General features: G+C 48.0%; 2 protein-coding genes across 3 annotated transcripts in view; one reads left to right on the forward strand and one right to left on the reverse strand.

Annotated features, from left to right (window-relative positions):
- Positions 1-21362, forward strand: part of LOC116861153 (zinc finger protein 324A-like) — a 38116-nt gene that overhangs the window by 6241 nt on the left and 10513 nt on the right. The window lies entirely within an intron of this gene.
- Positions 7436-11960, reverse strand: LOC116861178 (zinc finger protein 552-like). 2 transcript variants are annotated; one of them, XM_032847717.1, is made up of 3 exons: positions 11870-11960; positions 9928-10054; positions 7436-8468 (listed from the first exon to the last, which is right to left on the reverse strand). In XM_032847717.1, the coding sequence occupies exons 1-3, from the start codon at positions 11900-11902 to the stop codon at positions 8314-8316; spliced, it is 315 nt and encodes a 104-aa protein (XP_032703608.1). In that variant the 5' UTR covers positions 11903-11960; the 3' UTR covers positions 7436-8313. The 2 variants fall into 2 exon arrangements, with proteins under 2 accessions (XP_032703608.1, XP_032703607.1); XM_032847716.1 differs by having other exon boundaries at positions 8384-8877.

The following is a 21362-nucleotide window of genomic DNA, read 5'->3' on the forward strand; positions in this document are numbered from 1 at the left end:
TTATTTATTTGACAGATGGATCACAAGTAAGCAGAGAGGCAGGCAGAGAGAGGGAGAAGCAGACCCCCTGCTGAGCAGAGAGCCCGATGCGGGGCTCTATCCCAGGACCCTGGGATCATGACCTGAACCGAAGGCAGAGGCTTTAACCCACTGAGCCACCCAGGCGCCCCTTGTTTTAATTTTCTTAATAACATCTTTTGAAGAGGGATATTTTATTTTTTCTTTAATGTAAGCTCTGAGGCCAACATGGGGCTTGAACTCACAACCCTGAGATCCAAGAGTCACTTGCTGTACCAACTGAGTCAGCCAGGTGTCCCTTGAAGAGCAGTATTTTACATTTTGATGAAGTCTCTATGTAGAGGCTGCTTTTAGGCAAACAGGCCTAAGTGATGGGATGTAGAAAGAGCCCACAGTGACTCCCTGGCTGAACACAGACAGGATCACTGGGTGACCCACCTCACAATATCCATAGACCCCGGAGGCCTGGGTGGCTCAGTGGGATGAGCATCCCACTCTCGATTGCAGCTCAGGTCATGATCTCAGTGTCATGGGATTGAGCCCGACGGGGCTTCGCGCTCAGGGGGAGTCTGCTCAGGATTCTCCTTTTCCCTCACCCTTTGCCCCTACCCCCCGGGGGCTCACGTGTACACGTGTGTTTTCTCTCAGATAAATAAATCAATCTTGAAAAAAAAGAAAAAAGTATATACAAGGGTCTAACTGACCAAGGGACTACTTTCAAGCAGGCAGTTACCAAAAATGAGAATTCCACATGTCACCAACCTCCTCATCTCCCCACACTGAAAATAGCCCCTGCCCACTGCGTCATTGCTGAGAGCCGCTCCTCTGCTGACCTGTCCACCGTTTAAACTTCGTCTCCTCTGTTCTGCCTCAGGTGAATTCTTTCATCTCCCCTGCCATTGATTTCCACCTGATCTCTGCTTCGCATTTGGGGTTCCCCATCCGATTGAGAGACACCCCATTTAGACACCATAGTCTCATTTATTAGTTTTTCCTTTTATACATTGTCTCCTGGTTTCATATCTAAAAAATTATTTGCCTAACTAAAAGTCAACATTTTTCTCTGATTTTTTTCTTGTCAGTTTTATAGTTTTAGCTCTTATATTTCCATTTATGATCATTGCATGGTAACTTTCATGTAGTTAGGTGAGGGTCTAAATTCATCTTTTTGCATGTAGGTACCTAATTTTCCAAGAACTGTTTGTTGAAAAGACCATCTTTCCACATTGTATTTATTGAAAATCAGTTGGGGGCACCTGGTGGCTCATTGAGTTAAGCCCTCTGCCTTCCACTCGAGTCGTGATCCCGGGGGTCATGGGATTGAGCCCCGCGTCGGGCTCTCTGCTCAGTGGGGAGCCTGCTTCCCCCTCTCTCTCTCTGCTTGCCTCTCTGCCTGCTTGTGATCTCCATCTGTCAAAGAAATAAATGAAATCTTAAAAAAAAAAAAGAAATCACTTGAGTAAAGTTATTTTGGTACTCTTAAGTCTGTTCTACAGATCTGTGTGTCTGTCTTTATGACAGTGCTACAGTGTCTTGATTACTATAGCTTTACAGAAATTTTTAAAATTAGGTAAAGTAAATCTGGCTTTGTTCCTGGTCAAAAGCATTTTGGCTCTTGTAAGTCTTTTGTGAATTTAGGATCAGCTTGTTAGTTTCTACTGAAGATGTCAGCTATGGTTTTGATAGGGATTGCATGGAGTCTGTATTTCAATTTGAAGAACAGTATCATCTTAAAACATTGAATCAGCTAATCCATGAGCCTGGACTGTTTCTCACCAGTTTCTCTTATCACTGTTTTATAGCTTTCAGAGTGTTTTCAGAGTACGGCACTTGTTTTGTTAGACCTATTCATTTCATTCTTTCTCAGGCTGCTATGAATGGAATTACTTCATTAATCATATTTGATCATTTGTATGGGAAACTTTGCAGCTCTGCTTTGTTCTTATTTGTTGCATATATATATATGGCATATATTTGCATATATACATATATGTTTTTTAAGAGCAGGAGAGAGGAATAGAGGTGGGGGAGGGGCCCAGGGTCAGGAGAGGGGGACAGAGACTCTCACGAGTACTCTACACTGAGTGCTGAGCCCTGAGCCAAAACCAAGAGTCATACACTTACCCAACTAAGCCACCCAGGTACCCTTCATACCTATTTTTATATATACTTTTTAATGGATTCCTTGGGATTTTCTACACCCAGGTCATGTCATCTGCAAATAAAGACACTTTTAACTTCGGGGACACCTAGGTGGCTCAGTCGGTTAAGCATCTGCCATGGGCTTAGGTCATGATCCCAGGTCCTGGGATTGCGTTCTGCATCAGGCTCCCTGTTCAGTGGGGAGCCTGCTTCTCCCTCTGCCTGCCGGTCCCCCTGCTTGTGCTCTTGCAATCTCTCTGACAAATAAAATCTTAAAAAAAAAAAAAAAAAGACACTTTAACTTCTTCCTTTCCAGTGTATATCCTAATTTGCATTTCTATCCCGTGCCCTCCTGGGAAAGGCTGAAAGATTCTAGGCTCTCAATCTTTTAAGTCAGATACTAAGAGCTCACCTGGTGAAGGGAGAAGTGAGTCCAAAAGCCTGACAGCGATGCAAAAGGAGCTGCTGATCTCTTGTTCGAGAGGATGTTTCATGGCATACCCCCTGCGGCAATGACAAGAAGCACTCCCCCTGGGCTAAAAAGACATGCCCTCTAGACACCAGACTCTCTTAGGTGGGGTTACCTCCTGTGTTCATCTAAGAACCAGGTGGGTGTATTAAGTGATAATCACTGGGTATGAGGAATAGGGATTGGAGACTGGCAACGTGGAGTGACGTGGAGACATATCTGTGGGGCAGCCATGACTGCTTTGATGACTGAGTCTGGGTGGGGTGATGGTGTACAGAGTTTCTCTGTACCTGCAGACCTTCACATCTGCCACAGCCATTCAAAGTATCAGTTAAATACAGGGCAAACTGAAGCACAGAGACGTGGTAACTTGTGTGAGAGCATACAACTCATTATTAGCGGGTACGTAAATGTACAACGTGTAGCTCCAGACTCTGTGCTCTTGGCCACCTCACCATCTCTAGAATACCTGTGGGAGTGTTGTGAACCGTTAATAAAAACACATTTTAGGGGCACCTGGCTGGCTCAGTCTGTAGAGCATGAGACTCTTGACCTCGAGGTTTGAAGTTCAAGCTCCAGGTTAGGTATACAGGTTACTTAAAAATAAGATCTTAAAAAAAATAGTAACATGTTTTATATAGAAGGCATGTGCTTATTTGCTATTCATATATCTTCTTTAGTGAAGTGAGTGTTCGAGTAATTTTTGCCCATTTTTAAAAACTGGGTTGTCTTGGGGTGCCCGGGTGGCTCAGTGGGTTAAGCCTCTGCCTTCGGCTCGGGTCGTGATCTCAGGGTCCTGGGATTGAGCCCCGCACCGGGCTCTCTGATCAGCGGGGAGCCTGCTTCTCCCTCTCTCTCTGCCAGCCTCTCTGCCTACTTGTGGTCTCTCTCTTTGTCAAGTAAATAAATAAAATCTTTAAAAAAAGCAAAACTGGGTTGTCCTATTAGGTTGTATGAATTCTTCATATGTTCTCGATCAGGTCCTTTGTCAGAATTTGTTTTGCAGATAGTTTTCCCAGTGTGTGGATTGCATTTTCATTTTGTTGATGTGCCTATTGAAGCTTCTTAATCTTTTTTTTTTTTTTTAAGATTTTGTTTATTTATTTGACAGACAGAGATCACAAGTAGGCAGAGAGGCAGAGAGAGAGAGAGGAAAGGAAGCAGGCTCTCTGCTTAGCAGAGAGCCCGATGCGGGTGGGGCGGGCGGGGGGGTGGCGGCGATCCCAGGACCCCAAGATTACCACCCTAGCCAAAGGCAGAGACCCAACGGGCTGAGCCACCCAGGCTTCCCGAAGCCTCTTAATCTTTTTAAGTTTTTATTTATTTAAGTAATCTCTACACCCAACTTGGGGCTTGAACTCACAACCTTGAGATCAAGAGTTGCATGCTCTTCCAACTAAGCCAGCCAGGTGCCCCTGATGTGACTACTGAAAAGCAAAAATTGAAAATTTTGATCCAGTCCAATTGATTTATCTTTTTTCTTGTCATGTTTTTTGTTATGTTTCAGAAATCCACCAAATCCAGGGTCAGTGTGCTTTCTTCTGGAAGTTTTATTGCTTGTGTCTGTGATGAACTTTGAGTTGACTTTTGCATATGACTTGGGTGAGCCTAGAGGTTTGCTGTTCCATCTGGCTCTGCAGTTGTTATAGCACTATTGGTTGAGAAGATTATCTTTTTCCCTATCAAATTGCCTTGGCCTATTTTGGTTAATGGAACCCAGAAGTCCACTTGGCATTTGGCTTCGGGCACTAAATGGATCTGGGGCTCAAATGATCGAAGGCCTGCTTCTGACTCTCACTCGACACTGCCTCCTTCTGTGGCTGGTTCACAGGACAATCTTCCTGTAGCGTCAAGATGAACATTAGTATCCCCAGTGTTTAGACACTCAGAGCCACAAGGGGTTTGTTTTCGTTGTTCTGGCACATGTGTATGCACACACGCATGCACGCACGCACGCACGCACAGCAGGCCAGCTGCCTTGCACAGAGCCCTGTTGGGGAGAGCAGAGTCAGGTTCAGGTCAGGGCATTTCTCCGAATCAGGATTCTTTGCCAGAAGACTTCATTTTACAAGGTCTCCAAACAGATGACCATTCAGGATAAAAGGGATTGCGTTCTGATAATGAGTGTCTGCCCCACTTTGCTTTCAGGCCTGAGCTCCACTGGCTCTGCTGGACTCCCCTCTAACCCCAAGCAGCCCTTCCGTGTTGCCCACATAGAGAGGTCACATATATACTTGCAAACTTTGTTCAGAAGTTTGCAACATTTATAGAATCAAAAGGCTTCACATAAACATATGGATCTTTCACTCTTGGAAAACCCAAGAATGGGGGCAACCCTATGTTGATCCCATCATCTCTGATCTTTGTACCCAGGGACAGCCTCGTCTCAGGGGCAGCAAAAAACAGCAGATGATGGCGGCCATGGACACAGTGACCTGGAATATTGGCTGAGCTGCCAAAGTCCGGGACTACAGTCCCAGCATTCCTGCCTGTGCACTGATGGCCCTGAAGTGACCAGCGCAGGGAGACTACAGGAACCCACACCACATTTAGGTTATCTGCTCTGGCAGTGAGCAGCATATGCTGGGTATGCCTATCGTGAAGGGTCACTGTACGCATGCTAGAGGATGAGATGAGAGTATGCAGGACTTCTAAGATCTCCAGAGCTGAGTCTCTCCTGTGGCCAAAGACAGTGTCAACTGGGTCCCCCCCCCCCAGTTTTTTTGTTTTCAAAGGATTATCGTTTGTTCATTTTTTTGTGGTATAAATTCTACTGTGGCTGACTGGAAGCCATCCGTGTGAACATGGAATTGAGTGGGTATGATGTGGCTCAAGCATAGCGTCTCGTTTGCCAGTCTCCCTGACCCCTCACCTCAAAACCGGTGTTCTGTACCCGCTTACGGTTCTGCCTGGCCCTTGGAGATCTTACATCCAGTGATGTAACCAACCTGTCTATGGATTTTGGACATCAGGGGCCTTACTCATGGGCAGGTCCCAGGAGACAGCGGCCCCTCAACTCTACTGGGTAACGTGGACATTCCCAGGAACAAAGAACCCAACCCCTGCTGCCCAGGAAGAACTAGAGATTGCCATACGGAATACCCAGTGTCCAAAGCTCTGGGCCTGTCAGGCTGTCCTGGCATCCAGGACCAAGATTTAACACAGAGACTTTCAGCCTGTCCCAGGAGGCCCTGGGCCTAGACTGCAAGGTGTTCTGTGCCATCCTGCTGTTGAAGGTGAGGTCTCCCACTAAGACCTTTTCCCCTCTTTATCCTGTTAGAGCCCCATTCTGTTCTCCATCTCACCCACCCCCAACCACATACACAATGGATAGAAATTAAAGACAGCTTCAACAGTGAGGCAGGCAGTTCCAGGGTTGGGTGATTTGGAGACTGGACAGATCCATCGCAGGCACCATCTGTAGACAATACCAAAAGGGTGCCTGGGGGGCTCAGTCATTTAAGCATCTGTCTTCAGCTCAGGTCATGATCCCAGGGTCCTGGGATCAAGCCCCGATTCTTCCTTTCCCTCTCCCTGCTACCCCCCCATTCGTGGTTGCTCTCTTTCAAATAAATAAATCTTTTTTAAAAAAATTACCCACAAAAGAGGGAAGCTATTTCTGGAAAGTCCTGGAGAGAAGAGATCAGTCAGGTCCATGCTTGAACCACTGGGGACAGGGCAGAGATGGAAAATGAGGCACCCCAAAGAGCTCCCATCACTCATGTCTCCCTCCTGGGAATGAGTGAGGACAAAATCAGCCTTCCCTGAATATGCTGAGATGACAGGCTGTGGGGGGCCCCGCCAGCCTGTAGAAGTGAGATGCCATCTGGCAATGACATAATCTGGCAAAGCACCTGGACAGATTAGAAAGTGTGATATAGTTCCTGAAAGCTTCCCAGGTATCTGGCGATCTCCTGGGAGGGGTGTTAGGATATTTTTCAATATTTGGCTTATGCCTTCTTCACAAAGGTTCCTTTCACATAAGTTTTCTCAGGAGTGAACTTTTTTAAAAAAAAGATTTTATTTATTTGACAGATCGAGATCACAAGTAGGCAGAGAGGCAGGCAGAGAGAGAGGGGGAAGCAGGTTTCCCGCTGAGCAGAGAGCCCAGTGTGGGCTCTTAAGGTGAACAAAGAAAATGCCCCAGTTAGTTAGTGGTTTTCCACATTTGCCACACTCCTTAGACTTTTCTTTGGTATAAACCTTGTGGTGCTGAGTGAGGTGGTGCTGGGGCTCTGGCTGAAGGTATTCCTATGTCCACTGCACTCAGATGGCTCTTTTCAGGTGACCTTTCTGGTGCTGAGAGAGGTCTGACCTGTAGCGGAAAGCTTTTCCACACTCAGTACACGCATAAGATTTTTCTTCAGTGTGAACTCTCTGGTGCCGACTGAGGTTGGATCTTGTACTGAAGGCTCTCCCACACTGGCTGCACTTGTAAAGCCTCTTTCCAGTGTGAACTATCTGGTGTGTAACAAGGTTGGAGCTATAGCTGAAGGCTTTTTCACACTCACTGCACTCATAAGGCCTATCTCTGGTATGAACCTTCTGGTGCTGAATGAGGGCAAAGCTTTGATTAAAGGCTTTTCCACACTTGTTATACTCATAAGGCTTTTCTCCATTATGGATTCGCTGGTGTGCAACAAAATTAGAGGGCCAGCTGAAGGCTTTCCCACACTGTTTGACAGAGATCACAAGTAGGCAGAGAGGCAGGCAGAGAGAGAGAGGAGGAAGCAGGATCCCCGCTGAGCAGAGAGCCCGATGCGGGGCTCGATCCCAGGACCCTGAGATCACGACCCGAGCTGAAGGCAGAGGCTTTAACCCACTGAGCCACCCAGATGCCCCTGCTGTGAACTTTCTGATGCCAGTGAAGATGAGAACTGTTAATGAAGGCTTTCCCGCATTTACTGCACGTACAAGGCCTTGCCCCAGTGTGTATTTTCTGGTGCTCCACAAAACTGGCGATGCAGCTGGAGACTCTCTGGCACGGTCTGCACTTACAAGGCCTTTCTTTGTCGTAACTTCCTGATGGCGAGCGACACTGAAGCTGCAAGTGAAGTGTCTTCCCACAGTGGCCACAGGCATAAGGCCATTCTTCAGTGGACTCTCCGGTGCCAAGCGAGTGTGTACTTCTGGGTGAAGGCTTTCTCACACTCACTGCAACCGTGATACACTTTTCCAGTAGGAACTTTCTCATGTGTCCTCAGTTTGAAAAGGTGACTGAAAGCCTTCCCACATTCCTTACACACACGGGATGTCTCCCCAGTGGGGTTTTCGGGTGATGAACAATGGTGGCCTGCTCTTCAGGGGCATTTCCCCGTGCTGGGCATCTGCAGGGTCTCTTTGGAATGAGTGAGCAGATGATCTAGGAGCACGAGAGCCTTCAGAAAGCTGCTCCCACAGCTGCTGCACTTGAAGGACTTCTGTGCGGTGTGGCCTCTCTGCTGCTGCTGGCAGCTGGAAGGCCTCCTTGTGCCTGGTGCCTGTGTGGTATCCCCATGTTGTGGGTGGCCCGGTGCTGCAGGAGGTCGAGGCTGTCCAGGACATCCTTAGCATGTTTGCTACCTGTGAAGCATTTTTCTCTACTGGGCTCCTGCTGGCACTGGTGAGAACTTATTCTGAGCCAGAAGCCTCTCCCAAATGCCTCACACTTGTATGGTTTCTGCGTAGGGTGATTTCCCTGACGCTTAGCCAGGTGTAATGTCTTTTGAGACCAAGCCACACATGTCACAGGTGTTGGCCTTCAGGGTAGAAGGATATGCCTTAGGGGTCCTGAAATGGTATGCTCCTTCTACAAAAACACCCCGTTCAAGAGGGGCTTCCTCCATTCCGCACCAGCAACCTGAAAGCAGAGAAATACTGGCGAAGTGTATATGGGCTTTGTTGGGAGGGGGCAGCCCCCTCCCAGATGTGGATCTGACAAATTTAGAAATGAGTCTGCAGGATCAAGTCAGGGGGAGGTAGAGCTTGTGGTGCAGGACAGGGCCCAGGAAAGGCACTGAAGGTGAAGATCCAGGACGTGAGAACACACGTGAGGGTTCTGGCTGGGAGGAGAGGCAGGAACTGCAACCTCTCAGCTCTCAGCAGGACCCAATACAGGCAGGCCCCAGATCTCGGACAGGAACAGGGGTCACAGAGTCTCCTTGAGAGCAGGAAAATCCAGCTGCAACCAGGCATCTGGTGCTTAAAGCCTCTATGAGGATATATGCACATCTCATAATACACTGACCATGGGCTAAGGTGGGACATCCCTGTAAAAGGAGGAGTGGAGGGGAATAAGGAAGACACAGATCAGAGCACTGTACACAGACAAAGTAGAAATGGAGAGAATGCGTTGTCTAAAACAAGGAAGGAAAATGGAGTAAGGTACGGGTACTGGCCCCAGCAGCAAAGGCCAGTGGATACAGGGCAAGTAGTACAGTGTGAACCCAGCCCCAGTGTCATGTCTGCTCCAGCTCCCACTCATCAGAGCCAGACCCCCTCCCAGCCTCTTCTGTGGTATATGTAGCTATGTGCACCCTGTCAGGCTCCCAGCCTTCTCTGTCCTGTTCCAGGTGAGCAACCATGCAGGACCTGAAAGTTCTAAGTCCTGGGAAAAAGACAGAGCGGGTGAGTGTCTGGCCCAGCCAAGGGCCACCTACCCTGTGATAGACGAGAGGGAGCTCACGTCATCTCCGCAACTAGGGAGAAAACCCAGTGTTACAAAATAAGCCTGTGAGGAGCATCTCCTAGGAAGAGCCCAGCGGCAGGTAGTGACGATGTCCATGTCTACAGTCCATGACGTAGCCCGGCTCCTGGAAATGTCTGATATAAAAAAGTGCCGGGGGGGCGCCTGGGTGGCTCAGTGGGTTGAGCCGCTGCCTTCAGCTCAGGTCATGATCTCAGGATCCTGGGATCGAGTCCCGCATCGGGCTCTCTGCTCAGCAGGGAGCCTGCTTCCCCCACCCCCTCTGCCTGCCTCTCCATCTACTTGTGATCTCTCTCTGTCAAATAAATAAATAAAATCTTTAAAAAAAAAAAAAAGTGCGGGGGGAAGAACCTAGGCACAGAGGTCCCACTGATCTAGACAAACTCAGGCAACCAGACGGAGCCCCTCGGTCCTGAGCCCTTCTGCAGGAAGGGAAGCAGATATTGGGGCTCCTCAGGGGAAGGAGCAGGCTGTGCCTGTGCCTGTGCCCCAGCTCTGCACACACAGCAGATAGCCCAGAGGCTATCTGCTCAGCTGTCAGAACACAGAGCTGTTTCCAGGAGAAGAGGAAGGACAGAGACCAGAACAGCAAGCTGGGGTGAGAGGGCCTTATCCATTGAGGCCACAAGCACCAAGGTCTCCAGCATCACATTGTGGTACAGACACCTCTGAGTCTCATCAAGGAGCTCCCACTCCTCCTGGAAGAAGTACATGGCCATGTCCTCAAAGGTCCCCCAGTCCTGTCATGGTGAAGACAGCTAAGTCAGCCATGGTGAGGACAGGGCAGCAAGAAAACTACAAAAAAAAACACAGATGAACCCATCCAGACCTGAGCCTGTGACCCTACATGCTGCCATCTTCTCGTGGGTAGTCTCTGACTCCCAAATCAACCCTGCCAAGAAACTCCTAGGTCACCCTTCTACCTGAGCTCCAAAGCCATGGGGAGTATTGTCTCCTCATGTCCCACTGATCACTGTGTCCTCCTTCACACAGCAGGGAGGTGGGCAGATAGTTGCCACAAGGTCTGGGCCTGGTCGTGGGGCCTCACTGCCTCCTACCAGACGATTCTCCTGGCTCCCCAGATCCTGCCTCCCAGAACAACGAAACTGGGGCTCATCTCGCGTACGCCCCCAGTACCAGGACTCCAGTCCATCAATTCATATGCCCCTGCATGTGCACGTCCGTCTTTGTACCACACATCTCCAGACCCCACCACTATCCCATGGCCCATTCTTCCTCCCAGCAACCCTACAGATCACTCTGCAAATGGTGTCCAAAATGTGGCTAACTTGGTGAGGTCAACCAGGATCCCATCCTGACCCAGACTTCTAAAAGTACCCACTTCCAGAGGTGGCACCCAGCTTTCCTTCAGTTTCTCTAACTGGTCCTATTCCTACCTTTATCACTTAGCCATCCAGACTAGGCCACAAAGACTTCTGGGACCTCCAAGTCTCTCTGCCTTTATTCATGCTGTCCCCTCACCAGCCTCAGTATTCCTCTTTCCTTCTGATGCAACCCCCCCGCCAAGCCTAGGACACTCAGCCTACTGCCACTGAACTAACCTGTCATCCTGACTGAAACACTCAGACCCCACAGAGGGTGGCCAAGAAATGCCTGTGAGCCCACAGAGAGTTGACTAAACACGAGTCCCAGTTCCACTGTCATGTTACTTGCGTCTCCAATATGCCTTAGCCTCTGTCCCAGGGATCTTGGTCACTTTCTGGACCCCCTCTCACACACACCTTCTCTTGTGGCTCCTCCTCCCTTCATCTGACTTTGTGACACCCACCGACCCCGCCCAGTACCCAAGCCAGCCACCCAGTCCTCAGATGCCCTTGTAGAACATCTTCACCATAAGCTAAAGATGCCCCCTCTCAAATGTGAGCCAGAGCTCTACTGCAGCTCACAGGCTGACTGCTGCTGACTGGATGTCTCCAAGCTGAATTCCTCAGCGTAACTAACTTAGACCTGCCAAGCTAGCCCAGGCTCCTCCACTTCTCTGCACATCACAAAATCTGGCTGACTTGAAAGATCCAAAATCTCCCAACTCTAGGTTGGACCTGGATTGACACCATCACCCACCTAATCTAGTAAAAGAGCATCCTTATGAGCCTCCCTTTCTGCCCCCTCAACTTCACCTCCTACCCCACCCTACCTCTCTTTTCCACTCTGCAGCCAAAGGGAGCCTGTGAACATCTCTACTCCAAACCTTCCGTGGCTCCAACCATCTTCAGGCCAAGCTCCCCAGGCTGCCATGTCCAGGCCTGACTCCGTCCGGCCCACCAGATATAAATAACGGAGGCCTGTGGTTCCCCGAATACTCCCAGCTCAGTCTCATCTCTGAGCATTTGCACATCCTGGTCCCTGTGCCTGAAACAGCTTTCCACATCTTGTCCCACTGGATTCCAGAATCGTGAAAATTCCCACAGAAACTCCGGTCGGGACTCAGGACCTCAGGCTTGGGGTGATCCGAGGGTCGCAGCAGCGAAGCAAAAGTGAAGGTGGAGGAAGGGTCCAGGGACTCCCCACTCCCTTCTACCGTGGACCCCACTCACCCGCGCCAGGTCCACCAGCGCCGCCGCCGCCATGGGACCCGGGCAGGCCCTGAGTGCGCAGCCGATGCCCACACCTCCTCCGGGCAGGGTGCCCGCCCGCTGCCCGTCGCAATCGGGGCCTCAGAGGGGACGGCGGGCGAGTGCGGAGGGAAGAGGATAGCCCCGTTACCGGAGATCACGGCTGGGACGGAGCGGGGCAGCTCATCCCAGCCTTCCCGCACCCCCCCCCCCCCCCCCCCCCCCCCCCCCCCCCGCCCCCCCCCCCACCCCGCACCCCACGGCTGGGTCCCAAGGAGGCGCCTGCGGGAGGTCAACTCCCCGAGGGCGGGGAAAGGGCAAGACGAATGTGCTCGAGGGAGACGCCGGAAGCCCGGCGACCCGCAGGATATAGCCCCTCTTCGGGGCTGGGATTGGTGGCGGGTCGCCGCCGTCCCCGTGGCCTTCTGGTCGTTGTAGTTTCTGCCGCGCGCAGGCCTCGCGTAGGGCGCCCGCGCGTTCCGCTTGGCTATGCCCGAGTGGCCCCGCAAGGGCTGCTGGGAAGGGGAGCCCGCGGTGCTGAGTGGCAGTGCTGTGCTTACGCTTGCTCTGACGGGGCTACCTCGGGTTCCTCCCGCAGAGATGCAGGGCCCGCGCTCTGGAGGGAGGACCAGCCCGGAAGGGGCCCCTGGGGCGCAGCTTCACTTCTGCATTTCCCCGGTCAGAATCTTCTGGGACGAGCCTGAACATTCCGTGCCTGCACAGTCCCTCGGGGATTTGGACGCGCTCCCAGAAACAGCTCTAACTCGAAATCCGGTGACGAGATTTGGTCACTGCTGCACCTTTCCTCGCGAGAAGTGACCGGAGAAGTATTTAGCACACGCCAGGCACATAGTGCTGTGAAACCCAGGAAAGGGAGCCCCACTAAAGTGTGAAAGGGCGAGCTCTCGCTTGGTACGGCTGCGAGTCAAGAATTACCGACATAAGAAGCTTCAGCAGCCGAGAATCCTCAGCTACAGGCCCCGACGGAAAAGACGCGCACTGCATCTCCTACAGCAGTGAGTGGGCCCTGCGCCTCAGCCGGCGAGAGCCCATCGTCACCCTGAACTCTTCTCCGCTGGACTTTCCTTCAGAACAGCCCCTCCTAACCCCCTTCGTCCTCTCCGTACAATAACGTTCTTCTCCTTTGTTACATTTGCCTACAGCTTTGCTGTATCTTGCATGTCCAGAATTGTAATTCTCTCCTATTCCCAAATAAGCCCATTTTTGCTGGTAAAGTAACTTCTATTTGTAAGGATAACACTACTAAATAAACAAGACAGCTGTTATCCTTATCATCATCATCATCCCAAGGCTCTCATAGCACTGCCAGGGGAGGGCAAGTTGGAAACACGTCTTTCGAGAATCATTGTTGACATCTATCAAAGAATAAAAACGCCCTCATCCTGACTTTGCAAGTAGCCATATACGCAGTGTTCAAAATTTTTAAAAAGTATATTCTTGTACAGTGGTAGGCAGAATATAATGACCCCAAAGATGTCCACTAACCTGTCTGCAAATAGGATTCCCTCGGGCCTCAGTGCTAGTGACAGGAGTGCCAAACAGGGTGGAAAGCGGGTAACACTAGGGCTTCAAATCCCCAGAGGGGACAAGTGCCTGCCCACCTCTAAAATCCTGCATTTTAGGATATGTGAGCTATGCAGGGATTGTGCTAGTTTCTTTTTTTCTTTCTCTTTAAAGATTTTATTTATTTATTTGACAGAGAGAGATCACAAGTAGGCAGAGAGGCAGGAAGAGAGAGAGGAGAAAGCAGGCTCCCTGCTGAGCAGAGAGCCGGATGTGGGGCTCCATCCCAGGACCCTGGGATCATGACCTGAGCCAAAGGCAGAGGCTTTAACCCACTGAGCCACCCAGGCGCCCCGGATTGTGCTAGTTTCTTATTGCTGCTGTAATAAATTACCATAAACCAACCGACTAGCTTAAAACGACACAAGTTTACTCTTCCAATTTTTTTTTTTTTTTTTTTTTTTTACTCTTCCAGTTCTGGAGGCCAGATGAAATTAATTTAGATGGGCAAAAATCAGGGTGTTACCATGGCTGGTTTCTTTTGAGGCTCTAGGAGAAAATCTGTTCATTACCTTTTCCAGCTTGTTGAGGGAGCCTTCATTCCTTGGCCCTTGACTTCCTTTCCTCACATCACTCCAACCTCTTGCTTCTGTTGCTCCATTTCCTATCTCCTCTTTTGACTTTCTTTTTCCACAAAAATGTGTTTTTTCACTGACACTTAATTTTCAGATAGCAGAAGAATCTAAAACAGTTCTTTTTTTGGGGGGGAAGTAATTTCAGATTATAGTTACTACTACACTAAAAATTGTAGTTAAATAAGCAGTAGTGTATTTAAAACACAGTAGTTAAAACACAGTAGTTTTCATTTTAACCATTTTTAAGTGTACAGTCCCATGACATTAATTGCATTCATAATGTTGTAAAACCATCACCACTACCTATTTCCAAAAGTTTTCCATCACCTGAGCAGAAACTTTGCCCATTAAACAATAACTCTCCATTCCCCCTTGCCCTGGCCCCTGTTAACTTCTTCTTTATTTTTAATTTTTTTATCTTTTTAAAAATTATTTATTTTTTAATTTCTTTTCAGTGTTCGAAAATTCATTGTTTATGCGCTACACCCAGTGCTCCATGCACCCTGTTAACTTCTTTTTTTTTTTTTTAAAGATTGTATTTATTTATTTACTTAACAGACGGAGAGCACAAGCAGGCAGAGAGGCAGGCAGAGGCAGAGAGAGAAGCAGGCTCTCCACTGAGCAAGGAGCCCGATGCGGGGCCCTATCCCAGGACCCTGAGACCATGACCTGAGCCGAAGGCAGCAGCTTAACCCACTGAGCCACCCAGGTGCCCCCACCCTGTTAACTTCTAATCTACTTTCTACCCCTATGAATTTGCCTATTCTAGTGATTTCATTTAATTACTCTTGTCCTTTTGTGTCTGGATAATTTCACTTAGCATAATGTTTTCAAGGTTTATCCATGTTGTAACACTTACCAGTACATCATTCTTTTTGATAGGTGAACAATATCTCATTGTATGACAAGACACATTTTGTCCTTTCATCTGCTCAGGGACTCTTGGGTTGTTTCCACCTTTTTAGCCATTATGATTAATGAGCAATGAACACTGGCATAAAAGTATCTGTTTGAGTCCCTGTTTTCAAATCTTTGGGTATATACCTAGGAGTGAAACTGCTGGGTGATACGGTAATTCTATCTTTAACTTTTGAGAAACTGCCGAACTATTCTCCATAATGGCTACACTGCTTTACAGTCAATCCAGCAGCATATGAGGGTCCATTTTTCCACATTTGAACCATTCTTTTTCTTTTTTTTTTTTTCATGATAGCAATCCTAGTAGGTTTGAAATGGTGTCTTTTGATTTGCATTCCTCTAAAGACTAATGAGTTGAGCATCTTTTCATGTGCTTATTGGCCATTTGAATATCTTGTTTAGAGAAATATCTGCTCAAGTCCTTTGTCCATTTTTTAATTGGGTTTTTTTGTTATTAAATTCTTTATGTATTCTGGATATTAAACTTTATCAAATAAGTGATTTGCAAGTATTTTCTCCCATTCTTGGGTTGGTTTTTCACTCTCCTTGTAATGAATACCTTTTGATGTACAAACATTTTAAATTTTGAAGTCCAGTTTATCTTTTTTAAAATTTATTTTAATTTTTTTAGAGAGGGAGGGGGAAGGACAGAGGGAGAGAGAGAGAGAGTCTTAATCTGACTTCACATTCAGCACAGAGCCTGACTCAGGAGTTGATCTCACAACCCTGAGATCATGGCCTATGCCAGATTCAAGAGTCAGACACTTAACCGACTGAGTCACCCAGGTGCCCCCAATTTATTTTTTATTTTGTTACTTAAGCTATTGGTGTCACAAATTCAAGGTCATTATCAAAGGTCATTGAGATTCATCCTTATGTTGTCTTCTAAGAATTTTATGGTTTTTCGCTCTTATATTTATGCTGTTGATTCATTTTGAGTTAATCTTTTGTATATGGTGTGAGTTTAGTGGTATACCTTCATTCTTTTGTATGAGGATACCCAGTCGTCTCAGCACCATCTTTTGAAGATTCAATACCAATTGAGTGGAATTGACACCCTTGTAAAGAAATCAATTAACCATAGTTATATAGGCCTATTTCTGGACTTTCAAGTCTATTCCATTGGTGTATATGTCTATCTACTAGTGTATATGCCACTATCACACTGTTTTGATTACTACAGCTTTGTAGTAAGTTTTAAAATCAGAAAGTGTGAGTGCTCCAACTTTGTTCTTTTTCAGGTTTGTTTCAGCTGTTTGGGGTCCTTTGTAGTTTCATATGAATTTGAGGATCAGCTTTTTCATTTCTGCATAAGAGGGATGTTGGAATTTTGAAGGGGATTGTGTTGAATCTGTAGTTTTGGGTAGCATTGACATTTTAACAACGTTAAGTCTTCCTGTCCACTAATATGGAATGACTTTCTACTTATTTAGATATTTTTAATTTCCTTCAATGATGTTTTCTAGTTTTCAGTGCACAGTGTTTCACCTCTTTGCCTCAGTGTATTTTTTTAAAGATTTTTTAATTGTTTTATTCATTTGACAGACAGAGATCACAAGTAGGCAGAGAGGCAGGCAGAGAGAGAGGAAGGGAAGCAGGCTCCCTGCCGAGCAGAGAGCCCGATGCGGGGCTTGATCCCAGGACCCTGAGATCATGACTGAGCTGAAGGCAGAGGCTTTAACCCATGCCTCAGTGTATTATTATAGTTACTGTATCCTTTTAGATCCTATTGTAAATATAGCTTCCTTAATTTCCTTTTTAGATTGTACATTGCTGGTATATAGGAACACTTGGATTTTTATGTGTTGATCCTGTACCCTGCAACTTTGCTAAATTTGTTTATTAGCTCCAGTAGCTTTCCTATGGATTCTTTGGAATTTTCATATCATCTATGTATAGAGATAGTTTTGCTTCCTCCTTTCGAATCAGGATGCCCTTTATTTCTGTTTCTTACTTAATTTCTCTGGCAACATCAAGTGGCAGTGATGCAAGTGAGCATCGTTGTCTCATTCCTGATCTTAGTGTGCAAGCTTTCTGTCTTCCACCTTTAAGTATGTTAGCTGGAGATTTTTCACAAATGCCCTTTATCATGTTGAAGAAATTTCCTTATATTGCTAGTTCTCTTGAGAGTTTTTGTCATGAAAAGGTGTTAGATTTCCTTTTACCTTCTTGTTTCTCCCTTATGAGAATGCTTGTGATTCCATTTAGGGCCCACCTGAATAGTCCAGGATAATCTCTCCATTCCAAGATCTTTAACCTAATCATAACTGCAACATCTTGTGTGTGTGTGTGTGTGTGTGTGTGTGTGTGTGACATATCTCTTTCCACATAAAGTAACATACTCACAGGTTCAGGGATTAAGTCGTGAACATCTTGGGAAGTTAGGGGGCATGATGATGCTGACCAGGAAGGAGAAGCTGAATTGAAGGATCTGAAAGCAACAGTGGGAAAGAAGGGGTCAGATGTGGAGGCTCAGCTCGAGGAGGCTGGGAGACAGCCAATGCCCAGGAGTCACATGAGAGGAAGTTTGGGTCTAGAGGACAGTAGGAATGAGATACAGCTACTGGACTTAGAGGCACTAGTTAAGCACCAGCCTCACTCAGCAATAGTCCAGGCTTGTAATGATGCCCTAGACTGGTGAAGTTGCCCTGGATCAGACTTAGGAGATGGTGGGCCCAAGGAGGACAGATGGTGAGAGCATGTGACAGGGAGGTGTCCCGGGAGGTTCTGCACACTAGAGGCTCCACACTGGGACTGCAGGCCTTGTAGGCATGCTGGTATAGATGATGGTTCAGTCTCCTGCAAGTGCGGGGTCAGGATGTACTATCCATCATGATAGTGGAGCTACTGGGACTGGAAAGATTGTCCTGCGGTGGAACAGGTAGGACAAGCCTGGTAAGAGGTTAAGAAAAGCAAAGGCAGAGGTGTAAGAGGGCCAGAGGTATTTGGGAATCCACGTGTTTGTAGCTGAGAGATGGAGCAGAGGACAGTGACAGGTGGGGAAGGCTTGAATAAAAGACCAGGGGCAGTCCTTAGCCCTGAGTGACGTTGGAGGTTTTGTTGCAAGACCAGCTGGGAATTGGATCCCGGTTATCATTTCCAGGCTCACTGGCTGCCATGTGCGGAGCGGCCTGGGGAGAGTTGAGAGGGCTCATCCAAGGACAGCAGAAAGAAGAGGACTTAGAGGTGTGAGAAAGGAGCTGTCGCAAACGGATGAATCTGTCATGAGTCAGGCAGGACAGTGGGTACAAGGACTTGGTGCTGGGGCCCTAGGGGAAAGTTTGAACCTGGGGTCACATTGTGGGGAGTGTCCAGGGAACCACTTGGAAGTAGGGCATACACAGACTGGATGATATCCACTTCCCCTCCTACTTTATGACACAGTGGCTGCAATGCAGTGGCCAGTGGGTCTTGGGAGAAGGAGAAGGCCCTAATGTTGGTAGACTAGCATCCCCTGTGAAATGGAGGCCTGGAGAAGAGGGTAAGCTGGAGGAGTTAGTATGTCTGGGAGGTGTTAGAGGAGAGAGAGCGAGGTGCCCTGGGTTCTAGGCCTGGGGCTCGAAGATATCCACTCATGTGCCCTGCAGGATCGTCAGCCATCTTCCTCACTGCAGGGCCTGGTGACCTTCAGGGACGTGGCCGTGGACCTCTCTTGGGAGGAGTGGAGACTCCTCACTGGCTCAGAGGATTCTGTGCTGGGACGTGTTGGATGACTTCACGTTCACCGCCTTCCTGAGGGATCTCCTGTGTCTCTTTTTTATGTGTTCCTTTTCAGAGTTGTTGGCATTCAGGTTGGGCTATGGGTACTCACTTGGGCTCTTCCTGAGCCACTCCACCTTTGCTGCCCTAGGCTTGGGGCCTGGGGAGAAGAGTTAAGGTTCTCTCCCTCTTTCCAACAATCTTTTTGGGTTTGCCTCCATAACAGGGTCTCTCTGTGCCATGGATTCTGCTTTCTTTCTCCAGCAGATACTTCCTTAAAACTGTCATTGCCAGTCTGTGGGAGTCCTGTTGTCATTGCTTACAAGGGACAGATTGAACAAAGGGCCAGGGGCATCACCTGGCTATTCCTGAAAAACCCCTCTCAAAGTTTCATTTTGTAACATCCTTCCTCCTTCCTCCTCACTAATGTTAAAGATGAAGCAAGCTTCTTGACTTCTGCAGAAAGGTCACACAGTCAGGGCAGGCCCCTTACCTGCCCTGTCCTCCACAGGACTTGTGGCCACTCCATCCCACAAAGTCATTTTGCCAGAGCATGGCAATGAGTGCTAGTTATCTAGCCGGGAAGTTGCAATTCTAGCCATTACAAGAGTGTCCCGGGAGAGGTGGGCCTTGCTGAGTGAAATCTGGGACTGGGTGAGGCCTGGTCTTGGTTGAATCATACTTGGCCGTGGTCCTGTACCACATCACTGTCCTGTTGCCAAAGTCATCGTGCAACCTCAGTCCAACTTTTTACACCTTTCTGAACATTCTGTCCTCTTGCCTTGTCCTTCTGATGTCTAGTTCCTACCTCTCCGACCTCCAGTTCCAGCTCATAACTGCTCTCCCTATCCCGGCTCCTCCAGCACCAGCTTCTGTTTAGCTGTTTGGGTGTGTTCATGCATGAATGAACACATGTTCATTCATGTTCTGGTAAAGAACCTTCAGAAGCCTGACCCTTAGAGGTGGCGGATGTTACATCGTGTCTGGGCATTTTCTGCGCAGCATCTGCCTGCCCCAGCATTCCTACTGAGTTGTGTTCACAGAGGTCGAGCAGCAGATCCTGCCAGCTACATTGAATCTTTGGCCCTGTTGAGATACTTCGCACTGGTCTGGCCTGTAGTGACAGGATCTGCTCTTTGCCCCTGATCCCAGCCCCCTTAGTTTCTTATGAACACAGGGAATCAGCTCTTAGCTTATTAGACACCATGTAATGATGGATCCATCCTCATGCACCTACCACGGCCTACAGAAAGGGCATTTCCTGATTTTCAGGTGATTCATGTGGAAGAGAAGATGAGGCACTGTTGGAATAAAATGTTTTTAGAAAAATTGCATCACAGGTCTGAACTCCCAGTGCTGGTCCTTCTAGCCGGACGGTCCACCCCTGTAACCCAGGTGGTTAAGTCTTCAGAGACTTTGTCACTGGAGAAGCATGGAGACAGACCCTGTGCAGAAACTGCACATGAGGAGAGAATTCTGGTTCCACTGAAACCTTCATCTGAGACAGTTGACTTCAATATAGAGAGAGACCTCTCACCTGTGATGAGCACATACTACAGGAAAGCAGTGCACACATAAGGATGTCCTAGACAGCCATGACCTAGCACCCAGCCACCCACCATGATAGGAAGCCGTGAAGGAACACCAAGTTCAGGAAGGCCTTCCCACCCAGCCCCAATATTGGTCAGTTCCCAATGCCCACACTGCAGAGAAGCCCTTCAAATGCAGCAGCTGGGGGTCAGCCTTCCTGAAGAGTGCCACCCTCCTTAGCTACCTGACTCACCCTGAAGGGACACTACACAGATGCCCAACAAATAGAAGTGTGCAAGGAGAAATCAGTGCTTGTTTGTCACCTTGAGATCGTGGGCAGAGCTGAACTCAAGAGTTGGATGCTTCATGGATGGAGCCACCCAGGCGCCCCAAATGTTCCTAATTCTTTTTTTTTTTTTTTAGATTTTTATTTATTTATTTGACAGAGATCACAAGCAGGCAGACAGGCAGAGAGAGAGAGGAGGAAGCAGCCTCCCTGCCGAGCAGAGAGCCCAATGCGGGGCTCGATCCCAGGACTCTGAGACCATGACCTGAGCGAAGGCAGAGGCTTTAACCCACTAAGCCACCCAGGCACCCCAAATGCTCCTAATTCTTAAAAGTAATCTCTACACCCAGCGTGGGGCTCAAATTCACAACCTGGAGATCAAGATTCAGATGCTCTACTGTCTAAGCCAGCCCAATGCCCCAAAATACTCTTTTAAATGTATAGCTGAGTTTTACAAATGCATACACATATGAAAGGGCCACGCTTACAATACTGAATGTTCTCATCACATCTAAAGTTTACTTTTCGTTAACTTCCAACTCTGTCTCCTCCAACCCATGTGTCAGGCCACTACTGAGGACTTGCTTTCTGCCACTATCGGTTAGGGTTGTCTTTTCTAGCACGTCATATGAAGGGGATAATCTATACTGTATGGACTGTTTTGTGTGTTCTTTCACTCACCAGAATTCTGGGAGATGGATCCATGTTGTAACATACCATTGTGTCCTCCCTTACTGAGTTGTACCTCACTGTAGGAGATACTACTGTACTACTACATGTTTATTCCACTCACCAGTTGTTATCCATCAGGGCTGTCTCCAACTTTTAGCTGTTATGGATAAAGGTGCTATGAATATTTATACCAGGATTTTTAAAAGAAAAA

The sequence above is a fragment of the Lontra canadensis genome, unplaced genomic scaffold, assembly GCF_010015895.1.
Source record: "Lontra canadensis isolate GAN:19392208 unplaced genomic scaffold, GSC_riverotter_1.0 scaffold191, whole genome shotgun sequence".
Taxonomy (NCBI): domain Eukaryota; kingdom Metazoa; phylum Chordata; class Mammalia; order Carnivora; family Mustelidae; genus Lontra; species Lontra canadensis.

Excerpts from the sequence above, each read along its gene's own strand:
- LOC116861178 (XM_032847716.1), bottom strand. The coding sequence starts at position 11,902 with ATGGCGGCGGCGGCGCTGGTGGACCTGGCGCGG. Across the intron at positions 10,055-11,869 it reads CGCTGGTGGACCTGGCGCGG|GACTGGGGGACCTTTGAGGA; the intron begins GTGAGTGGGGTC and ends TCACCATGACAG. Across the intron at positions 8,878-9,927 it reads GGTGCTTGTGGCCTCAATGG|GGATGTCCCACCTTAGCCCA; the intron begins ATAAGGCCCTCT and ends CTCCTTTTACAG.